The sequence below is a fragment of the Molossus molossus genome, unplaced genomic scaffold (genome assembly GCF_014108415.1).
Source record: "Molossus molossus isolate mMolMol1 unplaced genomic scaffold, mMolMol1.p scaffold_m16_p_23, whole genome shotgun sequence".
In the NCBI taxonomy this organism is placed as follows: Eukaryota; Metazoa; Chordata; class Mammalia; order Chiroptera; family Molossidae; genus Molossus; species Molossus molossus.
In genome coordinates, this window is record NW_023425359.1 from 2,056,567 (window position 1) to 2,073,020 (window position 16,454).

The following is a 16,454-nucleotide window of genomic DNA, read 5'->3' on the forward strand; positions in this document are numbered from 1 at the left end:
AATGGGTGCTACCTCTCACCATCCAGGTGGAAAGTTCTCAGTGTGCCGTATTAGGCAATATGTGCCATAACTCTCCTGGCCGTTCCTAGACTGCCCAAGCTCTAGAAAGCACACCACTCCTCATTTAGAGCTTGATGTTTCTCCTTGTGCGGGGAAAATGACATGCCTTTTAAAATTCTCCATAGCAATAATAACCAGAAAATATCGTCTCATTTAGCTGATAATTTTCAGTTCAATTCAAAAAAAATATTTTACATATCTATCAGGTTTTAGGCGCTGTCCTTTTGCAACTCTATGGTTTAGATAGACTGCATATTAATTGCCTATCCTAGCCATCCCAGAGGTGGTGGCATGATGGGAGAGAAAGGGCAAGTGAGTCGGGAGAAGGGCTAAGATCCCAAACCAGACCAGTATCTCTGAAGCTGCAAAGGCAGCGGGGCACCAGAGCAGTGGGGTTCAAGGACCTTAGGATGACATGCTAAGAAACCTGGATGGTATTCAGAATGTGATGGAAGATTGCATAAGTTATTTTAGTTGGTATTAATGGTATTTAAATCAGCATTTTGACATGCTAATTTAATGTTCCAGACATAAGGAGAAATAAATGTATTTATTATTTAAGTTCTTTATTTATTTATTTATTTATTTTTTTTATCCTCACCCGAGGACATTTTTCCATTTTTTGTACAGATAGAGTGGGAGGGAGAGAGAGGAAGAGAGAGAGAGAGAGAGAGAGAGAGAGAAACATTGATGTGAAAGGGACACATCGAGTGGCTGCCACCCGCACGACCAACCAGGGCCGGGGACAAACTGCAACCGAGGTACATGCCCTTAGTGGGAACTGAACCCGGGTCTCTACGGACCGCAGGCCAACGCTCTAACCGCTGAGCAAAACTGGCCAGGGCTAAGTTCTTTATTTCTTTAATCAGAATTTTATAATGATTTCTAATGTGTCTATACACACATACAGCAACGTGTCTTCATTAGTATTGTAAAGCAAATCTTTTTTCTTTTATTTTTTAGCTGTATAGCTATAGCTAATGAAAATAATATGGTTGTCTTATATTCTATAACTCTACTGAACAGTTTCCTGGGTGATCTCTGGATTTTTCTGTACACATCACTTTAAAAATGGTATTTTTATCTATCTACCATCCTCACATTTACCTGCCACTGCTTTCATAACCATTTTATTATTGCATGTTTTTAAAACATGATATCAAACAGAAATAGTAACAGTTTTCTTATATTGGTTCTGCTGTAGAGCTTTTTATTAAAATATTATTGGTTTTTACAACATTGGAAATATAGTAATAATAATGTAATAACTATGTATGGTGTCAGGTGGGTACTAGACTTATTAGGATGACTTAGTTAAGTTACATATTATATAAACTACTATGCCATACACCTGAAACTGATATAGTATTGAATGACAACTATAATTAAATTTTTTTTTAAAAAATAGCCTGCCTGGCCAGGCTCTGGCTGGTACAGCTCAGGGGTAAGAGTGTCGCCTGCGGACCAAAGAGTCCTGGGTTCAATTCCGGTCCAGGGCATGTACCTTGGTTGTGGTTTGTCCCCGGCCCCAGTTGGGGTTGTGGGTGGCAACCAATCAATGTGTCTCTCTCACATTGATGCTTCTCTCTCTATCTCTGCCTCCCTCTCTCTCTACAGCTCTATCTGAAGATTAATATAAAAATATCCTTGTGTGAGGATTAAAAGAAAGAAAAATAGCCTGGCTGGTGTGGCTTAGTGAATTGAGCATTGTCCCATGGCTCTGAGAGGTCCTGGTTTGATTCCTGGTTGGGCACATGCCTGGGTTTTGGGCTTAATCCCCAGTGGGGGTCATGCAGGAGGCAGCGATCGATGTTTCTTTCTCACATTGATGTTTGTATCTCTCTCTCCCTTTCTCTCTCTCTAAAAAAATCAATAAAAACATATTTAAAATAAAATGAAATAAAATTTTAAATAATATAAAATATATTATTGGTTTTAATACTCTATATATGAAACCCTCTATTCTTAATTTATTTTTAAAGCTTTTATTAAAAATAGATGAATTCTGTCAAATGTTTTGAGTTCTCAGGATAGTTACGTGTACTGTTTTTTCCACTCATGTCAAACATTATGTAATAGTTTTTCTTGAATTAGATCATGGGTTGCAAATGTTTTTTGTAAAGGGACAGATAGTAAATATTTCAGGCTTTGTGAGTCATATATGTTCTCTATCAAATATTCTTCTGTTTCTTTTAATGGCCCTTTAAAAATACAAAAACTATTCTTAGTCTGTGGGCTGTCCAAAAACATATCACCGGCAGCAGTATGTGGCCTGCAGGCCATGGTATGCCTCCTCCACTCCCAGCAAAAAATGGTTACCGTTAACTGGCTATAATACTCTTTGTTAGGATTCCATAAAGAGCCCTGGCCAGCCTGCGGTCCAGAGAGACCCAGGTTCGGTTCCTGCTAAGGGCACGTACCTTGGTTGCAGTTTGTCCCCGGCCCTGGTTGGGTCGTGTAAGTGGCAGCCATTAGATGTGTCCCTTTCGTCGATGTTTCTCTCTCTCTCTCTCTCTCTCTCTCTCTCTCTCCCTCCCACTCTATCTGAACAAAAAATGAAAATATGTCCTCGGGTGAGGATAAAAAAAATAAAATAAAATCATAAAGACTTGTCAGCGAGGCAGAAGTACTACTAAGAATCTTGCCCTGGCTGGTTTAGCTCAGTGGCTAGAGCATTGGCCCTTGGCCCAAAAGGTCGCTGGTTTGATTCCCAGTCAAGGTCATGTACCCCAGCCATGGTCAGGGTAGCGCGGGAGGCAACCAATTGATGTGTCTCTCTCACATCAATGTTTGTCTCTCTCTCTCTATCTCTTTCCCTCCTTCCCTTCCAGTCTATATAAAAATCAATAGAAAAATATCCTTGGGTGAGGATTAACAAAAACAAAAAAGAATCTTGAGGGTGTTGTTCAACACAGCCTTACATGCCCAAAGTAGAGAGACTTCTCTGCCTCAAAAACAATTACAGCTTTGGCCAGGTGGTTCAGGTGGTTGGAGCATCGCCCTGCACACCGAAAAGGTTTTGGGTTCGACTCCTCAGTCAGGGTGTGTGCAGGAGGCAACTGATTGATGTTTCTCTCTCGCTCGCTCCCTCTCTCCCTCTCTAAAATCAATAAACATATCCTCAGATGAGGATTTTTAAAAAAATTATAGATATGGCTTTGGGGCATGTAGTAAACTCCATTAAAATAAAAGCAAATCCACATTTTAAAATAAAGTTGTATTATTAATAGTAACAGCTTGGACTAAAAGGGGCAGAGACAGTCCAAAATTAATAGAGTGTGAAGAGGTATGCAAAGTATATACAATGACATTTTTTAGAGTAGTATTTATAACACACGGAAGGCATATATTAGTTCAGTTTTGGTATACTGTATTCTGTTGGTGATAAGTCATTGCAATATTCTATTTATTACATCATGATATAAAAGAAATCAGAAACTATTATAACCAAATATTACATGGAAACAAATAATTTTTATGTTGAAAGAGATCTTCAAGTCATCCAATTAGATGTACTTATGTTACTGATGAGGATATTGAGACCAGGAGCAATTAAATATTAACTAAAGTCATCCATCTACTTGATACTGGTGTCAAGATTAAAATCAAGGATAACTGTTATTTTTTAGGCTGGGCAAAGTTTCTTTCAAAAAACTTATAAAGGTCTGAGTATTAACTTCAACTATGCCACTGTTAACCGTTAAAAAGAACATTTATAGCCCTGGCCGGTTTGGCTCAGCGGTTAGAGCGTCCACCTGCGGTCCGGAGAGACCCGGGTTCGGTTCCCGCTAAGGGCATGTACCTTGGTTGCAGTTTGTCCCCGGCCCTGGTTGGTCGTGCGGGTGGCAGCCACTCGATGTGTCCCTTTCACATCGATGTTTCCCTCTCTCTCTCTTCCTCTCTCTCCCTCCCACTCTGTCTGTACAAAAAATGGAAAAATGTCCTCGGGTGAGGATAAAAAAAAAAAAAAAAAAAAAAAAAGAACATTTATATTTTTACTGTATATGCAGAGTATTTTTTCCTAAGAATAAACAGATTAGTATGTTTGTGTACAATAAATCATGACCAAATGGGGTTTAACACAGAAATACAAAGTTGGTTCAACATTTAGAAAGCATCAATGTAATTCACCCACATTAACAGATTAAAAAAGAAAAATAATGTGAGAGTCTCAACAGATGCAGAAAAGGCATTTGATAAATCCAACATGTATTCAGAATGAAAACTCTCAACAAACTGGGACTAGACGAGAACTTCCTCATTCTGATAAAAGGCATCTCAGAAAAACCTGGCACAGACACACATTCAGCGGTGAAATACTGAATGCTTCCCCCCAAAGTCAGACACTAGGAAGATGTCCACTCTCATCATTTTCATCTAGCTTTGTCCTGGAAGCCAGTGCAAAAGGCAGAATAATAAAATAAAAGGTATAGAAACTGGAAAAGAAGTAAAATTACTATCAGATGATACATGACTGTGTACACAGAAATTACTAAAGAATCAACTAAAACTTTTTCAAGATTAATAGAAATAAATGAATGTAGCACAGTTCAACGTACAAAAATCAAATGTTTTTTATTTTATTTTTTTTGTATATGCCCCTAGCGGGAACCAAACCTGGGACTCTGTGATCCGTAGGCCGACGATTCAGCCGCTGAGCCAAACCGGCCAGGGCTTAAATGTATTTTTAAGAGCAAGAAACAACAGGAAAATAAATTTAAATGCCATTTACAATAACACCAAAATTTAAAAATATATTTAGAATTTAACAAAAGATATGCAAGACCTCTACACTGAAAACCACAAAATATTGCAGAGAAATTAGAGAACACTCAAATAAATAGCTTTATACCATGCTCCTGGACTGAGAAAGTCAATATTGTTAAGTTGTCAATTCTCTCCAAATTGATTTCTGGATTTAATGCCATCACACCTGAAATCCTATCAGGCATTTTTGGAGATTAATGAACTGATTCTAAAATTTATATGAACGCTCTGGCCAGTTAGCTCAGTTGGTTAGAGTGTCATCTTGATATGCCAAGGCTGTGGGTTCAATCCCCAGTCAGGGCACATACAAGAATCAACCAATGAATGCAAAAATAAGGAGAACAACAAATCAATGATTCTCTCTCCCTTCTTCTCTCTCTAAAATAAAAAAATTAAATATTTTTTAAATTACAAAATAAAATTTATATGGAAATGCAAAGGACCTAGTCAAACATTCTTGAAAACGAAGAACAAATTGGAGAACTTACACCACCTAATTCCTAGACTTACTATAAAAGCTATAGTAACCAAGACAGTATGGGATTAGTCAAGGAATACATGACAGATACATAAACTCATAAATATGTGGTCAATTGATTTTCAACAAATGTGCCAAGGTTATTCAGCGGGGGAAAGAAAAGATTTCTAAGGAGAAATGTTGCTGGAACAACTGGTAGCTATATGGGGGGTGGTGGGTGGGGCAGAAAGAACGCATAACTCCTACCTCATACCATACATCAATATTAATTTAAAGTAGATCAGTGACCTAAGAGTGAAAGTAATAATTAAAACGTTCCTGGAAAAATAAAATAGAGAATACCTTTATAATTTGGGGATTGTAAGACAAAGATTTCTTAGATGAGATACAAAAAGCACTATTCCCAAAAGAAAAAAAAAAATGCTTTCCTAAAGACATTGTTAAGAAATAAAAAGCAAGTCACAAAGAACATATTTGTAATCCAACAAAGACTTTCATCCAAAATACATAAAGAACTAATATAATTGAATAAATAACCTAACTTTAAAAATGGGTACAACCCAGCCCCACCCCACCCCTGCATTCACCAAAGTGAATGAAAACAAATACTAACAATGGCAGTGCTGGGCTTAAGGCAGGAGTGATCACTTGAACTGTGAGGGGAACCTGAAACAGCTCCAGTGGACATGAGTGCGGTAACTCGCTCAGTCCTGAGAGTGAATACCTGGGGCCTGCGAGCCAGGAGCCTCCTGAGGCCCGAGGTTTCTATCTGCAACCTGTGCTGTCACTGCTCTCCAGAGGGCAGAACACTCAGCCAGGAGGTGCAGCTGGCAGGCCCCAGGCCTGGCCTCCATAATGAGAGCCCCGAGACATTCTTTGTGTCCCAGCTTTGCAGGTGAGGGTGACCGCTGACTAGTGAAAAAGGGGACCTAAGGTTCACGACTATCTTCTTACTGGTAGTACAGCTACCTGTGGAAACCTGAGATCCATTTACACAATGGAATACTGTGCGGCTGTAAAGGAGCTCTTACCCTTTGCGACCGCATGGATGGACCTGGAGATCATCATGTTAAGCAAAATAAGCCAGTTAGAGAAAGACAAATATCCATGGTTTCACTTATATGTGGAATCTAATGAACAAAATAAACTCACAAACAAAATAGAACCAGAGACGTGGATGCATGGAACAGACTGACAGATCTCAGAGGGGAGGGGGTGGAGGGGATTAACCAAAGAACATACATGTATATAGGCATAGCCCATGGACACAGACAATAGTGTGGGAAAGGCCTGGGGGGTGGGGAATGGGTGCAGGGGGGCAAAGGAGGGGGAAATGGGGAACATCTGTAATACTGTCAACAATAAAAAATGGGTACAACCCAACTTAAGAAAGAAGAGAAAGAAAAAGAGAGAAACAGAGAGAGTGGAAAAGAGAGACAGAGTGAGAAAGAGAAGGGGGGGAAGAAAGGAAGCCATGCATAACATAAGCACAGCAAGTTTATATTTAATTTTTTGCGTTAATGTATAAACATAGCTGTGTGACTCCCCATGGCATAATTCGTATTTTTCTGTAGTACAATAATCAGTGTTAATTTCATGTACTCGCTTTCTCTGAGAAATTATTTGTTTTTAAAATGAAAAGAAATGGGCACAAAACTTGAACATTTACAAGAGATGTGTAAATGGCCAATAAGTTCAATATAATTAGTTGTCAGAGAGATGCAAATTAAAACCACAGGGAGATGCTACTTTCAATTTACTTAGAATGTACTACCAAAAAGACTGGCAATATCAAATATTAGCGGTGATGTAAGTATTAGCCGATTAGAGAGGATGTAGAGAGGACATTAGAGAGCATGGGATTCCCACACATGGCTGGTGAGAATGAAGTGGTGCGACCACTTTGAAAACAGTCTGGCATTTTCTCACAGCTATTGTGTGCCTAGATATTTACCCAGGAAAAATGAAAGTATATTCACAGCAGCTTTATTCATAATAGCCAAATGGATATGACCCAAATGGTTAAACAGCAGGGGAATGTAAACAAACTGTGGTGCCTCCAGACGAGAAGACGCCGATCAGAAACAGAAAGCAGTGAGCTGCTGACTCACGCAAATGGGAGAATCTCTGTGACACAAGGGCACATGCTTTACATGAAGTTCCAGAACAAGCAAAACTACACTCAGATGCTAGAAATCAGAACATCAGTATCTTGCAGGGGGACAGGGGTGGGGCTAACTGAAAGGAGCCTGGCAAACTTTCTAAGGGGTTGGAAATGTCCCACACATTAATGTGGGTGGTGGCTACACAGGTGAATAGATTTGTTAAAACTCATCCAAATATACACTTAACATCTGTGCATTTACTACATGTAAATTAGATGTCAATAAAGTCTCTAATTCTTGCCCTGGCCAGTTTGGCTCAGCTGTTAGAGAGTTGGCCAGCGGTCCGGAGAGGCCCAGGTTCAGTTCCCGCTAGGGGCACGTACCTCAGCTGCAGTTTGTCCCTGCCCTGGTTGGGTCGTGCGGGTGGCAACCACTCGATGTGTCCCTTTCACATGGATGTCTCTCTCTCTTTCTCTCCCTCCCACTAAAAAAAAAAAAAAAGAAAAAAGTCTCTAATTCTTTATTTTAAATATCAATTGATAAAGCACAAGGATTGCAGCTTCAATCGTCCCTTTTCCAGAGGACCCAATAAGTGTTCCCTTCATGAGAAACAGATACAGGTTCCTCCTGAAATGTGCAGCCTGGAATCTAGCATTCAGATTCCACCTTAAATGATTAAATCTTGTGCAACTAAATTCCCCTTAAGGATCCAAATGATCCTTCTCCATTCCCTGGTTTAAACAATTAAATATTGATAAGCCCTATTTTTAATACGCTATTAATGTCACTCTACTTTTACTGTTCCTACTGTCATTGCTACAGAAATTCCAAAAAAACAAGTGATAGGGAAAAGAAGAAATTAAAAAATATCACCATAGGAATACATTATTCAATTATGACGTGAATGATTTCAGTCATTTAATAATATATTAAAAGTTATTTCATTGCCCAGCCGGTGTGGCTCAGTGGATTGAACATAGTCCTATGAACTCAGAGGTCCCAGTTTGATTCCCAGTCAGAGCACATGCCTGGGTTTCAGGCTCAATCCCCAGTGGAGAGCGTGCAGGAGGCAGTTGATTGATGTTTCTCTCTCACATCAATGTTTCTATGTCTCTCTCCCTTCCTCTCTAAAAAAATCAATGAAAACATTTTTTTTTTTAATCATGACTTAAAAGAGAAGGCAGAAAATGTATAGAGACAAAAAGTAGATTAGTGTTTATTTATTTAGGACTAAGGGGGATGGGGGAATAGGAGAGTGACAGCTAAAAGGCACAGGGGTTCTATTTGAGGTGATGAAAATGTTCTAAAATTGAATGTGAATTATATCTCATTAAGAAAAAGCCATCATGCCTGCCTGGTGTGGCTCAGTCTGTTGAGTGTCATTCTGTACAACAAAAGGTTGCCAGTTCGATTCCTGGTCAGGGCACATGCCTGGGTTTGGGTTCAATCCCTGGTCAGAGTGCATATGGAAAGCAACTGATCAATGCTTCTCTCACACATCAATGTTTCTCTCTCTCTTTCCCCTCTTCTTCTAAGCATGACTTTGGGTGAGGATTAAAAGAAAAAAAAGCCATTGAGGTTTTGATTGGGATTGCAATGAAATCTATAAATCAATTTGGAGAAAACAGTATCTTTACAATACTGATATTTCCAATACATGAAAATTACATAGTTCTGAATTTATTTGGGTCTCTTTTAGTTTCTCTCAACATTTGGTCCTGGGTATTTGATATTTATGATGTTATCTAAATGGTATCTTTTAAAAAGAGATAGAAGCCCTGGCCAGTTAGGCTCAAGTTAGAGAGTTAGCCCATGGACCAAAGGGTCTCGAGTTCAATTCCTGGTCAAGGGCATGTACCTGGGTTTCAGATTCAAACCCCAGTCCTGGTTGGGGTTGTGCGGGAGGCAACCAATCAATGTGTCTCTCTCACAGTGATATTTCTCCCTCTCTCTTCCGCTCTATCTAAACAAACAAACAAACAAAAAAATCAATGGAAAATATCCTCTGGTGAGAATTAACAAAAAATAAAGAAAAAATAAGAAGAGAAAGCAATGAATTGTTCTAATGTAGGATAAGATGGACTATGAGATGAATATCAAATCATCAAGCTTTCAAAATAAAGAATCACTACATGTGGTCTAACAAATAATTTTTACTAATTTTTAATTTATTTATAGAAAAGTCATGCAAATATATAAAACTTGAAGTACATTTAGTTACACAGTCAATAAATCACATTCTTGAAAAAGAATAAAATTACATAAACCTACAAATATTCTGGAATATTCCATGATAGGTGGGCACCACAGTGAACAGATACTCTCTTATGTTTGTTAGGTTCCTGAGCTTATAGTGAAAACAGAGGCGTTGTTTAATTTCAGTCTCTATATTTATCCAACATATGCATTTATTAGAAATATGCTGTCATATCAAAGAAATTTAACAATGGATAAGAGTACATCTAATGTCAGTAACATTTAAAGTGTTTAAAATGTCCATCATACTGGTGCTAGTTAGTTGAAATATTCCCTAACTACAATAATTAGTTCCCTGGAAGCAGACAATGGAGTTTTTCTTTCATAAAAGAAATTTTTGTTATCTACTAAAATTTAATAAAGATATAAATCACATTTGGGCTTCAAGTTAACCTTGTCTGAGTTACTTAATATTTCTGTGTCTCAGTTTTTCATCTACAAAAGGAGGTTGGATGAAACCATCTCTATAGTTCCAACTTGCTTTCAAATTGTGCTAATTCTATAATAAGGAATCAGCACAATACCACACGGTCATACAATACTTTAAGCAAACACAATGATGTAGTACATCTACACAAGCTAGAGGACTCAATAATAATTAGTTCAAACAAAAAATTCTCTACTTTTGGCCCACATTTAGTGAGCTCCCCAAATATAATTTACACTAAGCTTTTCAAAAACATATTTGATGTTTACTGAAAGTGCAAATTCATGTTTCTGAATTGTAATCTTATACTTTTATTAATAATCATAGTTATCGTGTACTGATATTAGGATAAAAATACAGTATATATGAAACCATTTTAGAAGGCCATTTCTAATTCTAAGAGTCTATATTTCAGACATTTTTTAAAGTATTCAAATAAACCTATATTTTTTAGTGGGATCATTTCTCTTTGTTGGAGTGATGTGAGAGACAGGACTTTATCTCAGAGACTCTCAGAAACTATGTAACCCAGAAATTATGTACCTAAAATTAACAATAATATATTGAAGGGAAAAATTACTTAATATGAAAAAGTTACCTGATCAATGATAGAATTTAGCTTGGTAAGTAAAAGAAATCCTCGGCCGTGGACAAGGTATTGTCCAAGGGTTGCCATGTGTGTCTCCTCCTCCTCTTCTTCTTCCTCCCTGGCCTCCACCCTCTGGACCACTGCATTGCAAAGCCGGTTGACATCGGTCAGAAATTCACGTGCTAAAGAGTTACTGTCGGTGCTCATGACAGAGCTATAAAATAAATATTACAAAAAAGATTAGAAAATAAAAAATTTACATTTAAAACTATGAGATTTTATTGTTGTTGTTTTTTTATTTGTTTTTGTTTGTTTGTTTTTAATCCTCACCTGAGGATATTTTTCTATTCATCTTCAGGTAGAGAAAGAGGGAGGAAGAGAGAGAGAAACATTGACGTGAGAGGGACAGACACATCGACTGGTTGCCTCCCACATGACCCCAACCAGGGCCAGGTACAAACCACAACTGAGGTATGTGCCCTTAACCAGAATTGAACTTATTGGTCCGCAGGCCAACGCTCTAACCATTGAACCAAACCGGCCAGGGCTTTATTGTTTGTTTTTATCTAAAGACTGACTTTAGCCCTGGCCGGTTTGGCTCAGCGGTTAGAGCGTCCGCCTGCGGTCCGGAGAGACCCGGGTTCGGTTCCCGCTAGGGGCATGTACCTTGGTTGCAGTTTGTCCCCGGCCCTGGTTGGTCATGCGGGTGGCAGCCACTCGATGTGTCCCTTTCACATCGATGTTTCCCTCTCTCTCTCTTCCTCTCTCTCCCTCCCACTCTGTCTGTACAAAGGATGGAAAAATGTCCTCGGGTGAGGATAAAAAAATAAATAAATAAATAAAGACTGACTTTAGCCCTGGCCAGTTTGGCTCAGCGGTCAGAACGCTGGCCTGGGGACCAGAGAGTCCCGGGTTCAATTCCCGCTAAGGACATGTACCTTGGTTGCAGTTTGTCCCCGGCCCTGGTTGGGGTCGTGTGGGTGGTAACCAGTCGATGTTTCTCTCTCTCTCTCTTCCTCCATCTCTCCCTCCCACTCTATCTGAACATAAATGCAAGAATGTCCTCAGATGAAGATAAAAAAAAAAAAGACTGACTTTAAATTACTGGGCACTGGTATTTAACCCTGTAATATTTTCAGACATGGTTCTGACCTAGTCAGGTACTCCTTAAATATTCATGCCAGGCAGAAATTAGTCCTAGGTGTGAAATGCTTAAGCTGAACCAAGTGTGGGTAAGTGAAAACACCTAAACGGAGAATACTAACTAATGAGTGACAACTGTGAACGTAAATTCCAACTTTCTGTCTTAAATAGGCTCACTGTGGAACAAAAATAATACCATTACTTATAAAATAGTCTTGCTTTACATGTTTTAAAAGATAAATAGATCTTTTAAAAATATAAACTTTTTTCACTTGATTAAACTGACAATCACTGACCCACTCTCCCCACACTCCATGCAGTTAAGGAGGGGAAAGGATTTATGGGCAGGTGAATAAAAACTAAAGAATTCTAGTAGTTGAAGTTATGCCACTTTTTATTTTATTTTTGTTTTTTATTCCTCACCCAAGGATACTTTTTCATTTATCATCAGATAGAGTGGCAGGGAGGGAGAGAGAGGGAGAGAGAGAGAGAGACAGAGAGAGAGAGACAGAGAGAGAGACAGAGAGAGAGAGAGAGAGAGAGAGAGAGATCGACGTGATAGAGCCTCCCACGCAACCTGACCAGGGCCAGGGACAAACCTCAACCAAGGTATGTGTCCTTGGCCGGAATTGAGCCCACAACTAATTGGTCTGCAGGCCGACACTCTAACGCTGAGTTAAACCGGCCAGGGGTGAAATTATGACACTTCACTTTATACCACACATTTGAATCAAATAAAGGAAATGTGGCATTTTAAGATTAGGGCCCTAGCCAATTTGGCTCAATGGTAGAGTGTTGGCCCACAGACCAATGAGTCGCGGTTTGATTCTGGCCAAGGGCACATACCTTGGTTGCGGGTTTGTCCCGGGCCCTGGTTTGGGTTGTGCTGGAGGCAATCAGTTGATGTGTCCCTCTCACGTCTATGTTTCCCTCTCTCTTCCTTTGTCTATCTCCCTCCCACTTTATCTGCAGATAAAAAGAAAAATTTTCTCAGGTGAGAATTAAAAAAAGAAAAACAGTAAGGTAAAGCAAAAGAGATGGGAAAACACAAATATAAAGAAAAAATGTATAAATACAAAGGAAAAATGATGAACAATAAAATCCCAAATAGTCTCATGTTGGGGCTACAAGTAATTTTGAGAGCTCCAGCATTATAAAACATTAAAAAAATTTTAACCTGAGAGATGGGTATCAGGAGTCTTTTCTTCACCTACTTTGAGGGAAGCTCTCTCCATGGTACCTGCTGAGAAGGCACTGGAACATGTGACCGTGCCTCAGCCAATGGGCACAGCCAGCCTCTGGGCCTGACTGACTGAAGCAAACATGCTGGCCACAGATGTGACCTCTACAGTGCAGCTTGCAAAGAGGCACTGGGCAGTCAGATTTTCTTTCTCTTTCATAGGAATTTGGATGGAGGTACAGAGTTAATGTGCGGAAAAGTCACACAGATATGGGCCCGTGGTGGTCGTGATGAGGCATTTAACGCTAAGAAAAGCCAACTGGGTAAAAGTGAACCAAATGAATGCAGAGTAGGTAAACAGGAAAGAGGAAAACCAAAAAAATTCCTAATATAACTTTGGTTCCTGTTCACTCTAGATCCTGAGGGCTTAATTCCTGGATTCCCATCAGGATTCTGGGCATTATTATAATAACAATCCCCTCTTTAGTATATCAAATATTATTTTTAATATTATTGGACTTTAGAAAAAGCAATAACCTCTATTATACACAATATTGGTTATAAGTTTTCATAAAGTAAAATTGTTCAATCCAACTTTATTACCTTATTTTACTTAATCTGTCACTGATTTTAACATGCATAATTATTTAGTGTACAACTAAAAAAAAGATACTGCCAATTAAACTATAACGCAATATTTCCGAATCCAAATTTCCCATGCAATATCACCTTCTGGGCCATCAAAAAAATCCGATGCACCACTTCCTAACAGTGCTACTATACTGTTCTTGGGATTTTCTGAGTGATGCTGATATCATTCTGTAAGCTGTGATTCTGGTGCATTCTTAGTCTTATCAGATGAAATCAGCGGAAGTTTCAGAAACCAGGAAACATTTCAAACTCATGTAGTACTGACAATGCATGCAACTCGACTGAAGCGCTGATGTGAACAGTTATGACCAAGTCCACTCATAAGTGGCAAGAACAACTCCTTCAAAAGTGCAGCCTACTGACAGTGCTTATAAGACACCATCTATTGCAAGGCACACTGAAACTTCAGAAATAGTAAAAATGTAAAAATTATAAAGTTGCGGTAATAATTAGGCCTATCTTCTAGGAATTAAGATCATGGAAATTAAGATAAATTTTTATAAATGACAATTCATGAGGAAATATTTTCAATCCCACTTCCTAAAAAAAAAAAAACCCATGTCGCCCAGCCGGTGTGGCTCAGTGGTTGAGCGTCGACCCATGCACCAAGAAGTCGCTGGTTCGATTCCTGGTCAGGGGACATGCCCAGGTTGTTGGCCAGATCCCCAGTGGGGGGCATGCAGGAGGCGGCCAATCGATATTCTCTCTCATCAATGTTTCTCTCTCTCTCCCCCCTCCCTTCCTCTCTCTCTAAAACCAATAAAGAAAAATAATTTAAAAAAAGAAAAGAAAAAGATGCCATGTCAATAAAAGGCATTATAAATTATGGAACATCGTATTCCTGATTTTATAATGTACATAAATATATATAGTTATACAAATAGGGTGTTATATATAAATGAACCATTACCTGCTTTAATTCATGTAGATATTTTAGAAATGTTACTTTTCAACAGATGCATGCATACAGCACATATATTTCATTATACAGATGTACACAACTAGGCAGCCAATTTCTCACTGTTGAATAGTTAGGTTATTTCTAGTTTTTTTTTATTATTATAAACAAAGCTGCAATGAACATCCATATACTACTTGCACATTTATCCTATTATTTCCTTGAAGTAGAAATTGCTGTTACTTCATATAACTGACTTTACACATTTCTTGTTAGGTTTATTTCAAAGTGTTTTATAATTTTCGCCATTATTCTGATGGGATTTTTGTTTTCCATTATATATTCAAACTAGGAGAGATAACCGGTATTTAGGAGGCACACAGGAAGTAGATTTATTTTGATATATCTAAGATACATCTAAGTTTCTTAATAAACTCTTTTATTGACTTTTTTGGAATTTCCAGATGTAAAAGCCTATCACCAACAAAACACAAAAATTCTGAATTCTCCTATCCAATACTCACATACTTTTTATTCTTCTAACTGCATTAGTTAGCACTTAACAGAACGACACTGGTAGGGGTGAGAGGGAGCACTTTTGCTTTGCACATTTTAAAGTATCCATTCTTTCCTATTTATCTAATAGGAATGCTGCATTAACTGAATGCCCTTCAACATTCTGAATTCCAACTTAAAAGATAATTGCACAGTATTTTTAAGATTAAAAAAAATATTTCAAATACCCCAAAAAGTACAAAGAACATATGAGGTTACAGCCTATATTCATATCCAAGAAGTATTAACACTATGCTACGTTCAGAGTCAGTTCATGTGCATGCATGTTCATGTGTACGTGTATGTATGTGTATAAAGAAATCAAACTTTACAATACAAGAAAGCTACATGCCATCCACACCTCTTTCATCCCTAGTTGGTGTTTATCATTTTCAAACATATTTTTATAATTTTTGACATGTTTACCGTCATAAAAATACTATTTTAACTATTTTAAAAATTTATATAAATGGTATGCTATATATATAACTTTGCTTTTCTCTCAACATTATGTTCATTCCTTTAAACCACTGTGTAAAATTTCATTGTATGAATAAACAACAATATACATATTCATCTCTTCTAAAGGAAAGTTTAGTTGATTTTACTTTGCAGCTTACTTAATGTCAAATAACTGTAGTTTCAAAACCTTAGACTGAACCAAGTAGATAATATTTACTTCGTTAAATACTTACCAGTCTTTCAACACTTCTGTAACATTTAGAGTATAATCTGAGCTCATGAACTAGATGAAACAAATATTCTTAGAATAAAGCTTCACCTACAAAAAAAAAAAAAAAGACATATCAATGGCAATAGTAACTTTAACAAAGTTCTGACATACAAATCAGTGGCCAGTCTTCATATCTGGTGTATGAAACAGCAATTACTGTTTAGAATCTCAAGAGCACACCAAAAACACCTAGAGCTTCAAGAAGGGAGTCTTAGAACATATTTGATCTGAACAAGGTAACTTGATCATAGCTCCCCAAACCTTCTCTCCCAGAACCTAACTTACAACCTCCAGGTAAATCACCAGTTAACTAATAAGGGAAGGAAATCAGACTAGTATCAGTCTTCTTAACACTGGAATCTAGAAGGCAGTGGAATATCACCTACATACTATGGACAGCCAAGTAAGTTACTCTTAGGTAAGAGTGAAAGATACTGGGGATACATAAGAACTCCAAGTATACCAAAGCCAATGAACAAACCACCACCAAATATATCCTTGTTGAATTTTTTAAATGAACTACTCTTTTGTGTATTATACAACGCTATTTATAAAATATTAAATGATACATTCCTATTGCTGGGATAGCAACAAGATACTTCTCTTTAGTTA

The 16,454-nt window shown here is 38.0% G+C and overlaps 1 protein-coding gene across 2 annotated transcripts in view; it reads right to left on the reverse strand.

Moving 5' to 3' along the window:
• LYST (lysosomal trafficking regulator) overlaps positions 1 to 15,890 on the reverse strand; it is a 190,005-nt gene extending 174,115 nt beyond the window's left edge. For both annotated transcript variants that reach the window (XM_036277375.1, XM_036277374.1), the window contains exons 1-2: positions 15,805 to 15,890; positions 10,692 to 10,896 (exon numbers count right to left, since the gene is read on the reverse strand). In XM_036277375.1, the coding sequence (XP_036133268.1) occupies positions 10,692 to 10,896; positions 15,805 to 15,851 (252 nt within the window). In that variant the 5' untranslated portion in view covers positions 15,852 to 15,890. The remainder of the gene's footprint in view (positions 1 to 10,691; positions 10,897 to 15,804) is intronic.
• Positions 15,891 to 16,454: the final 564 nt, after the last annotated feature.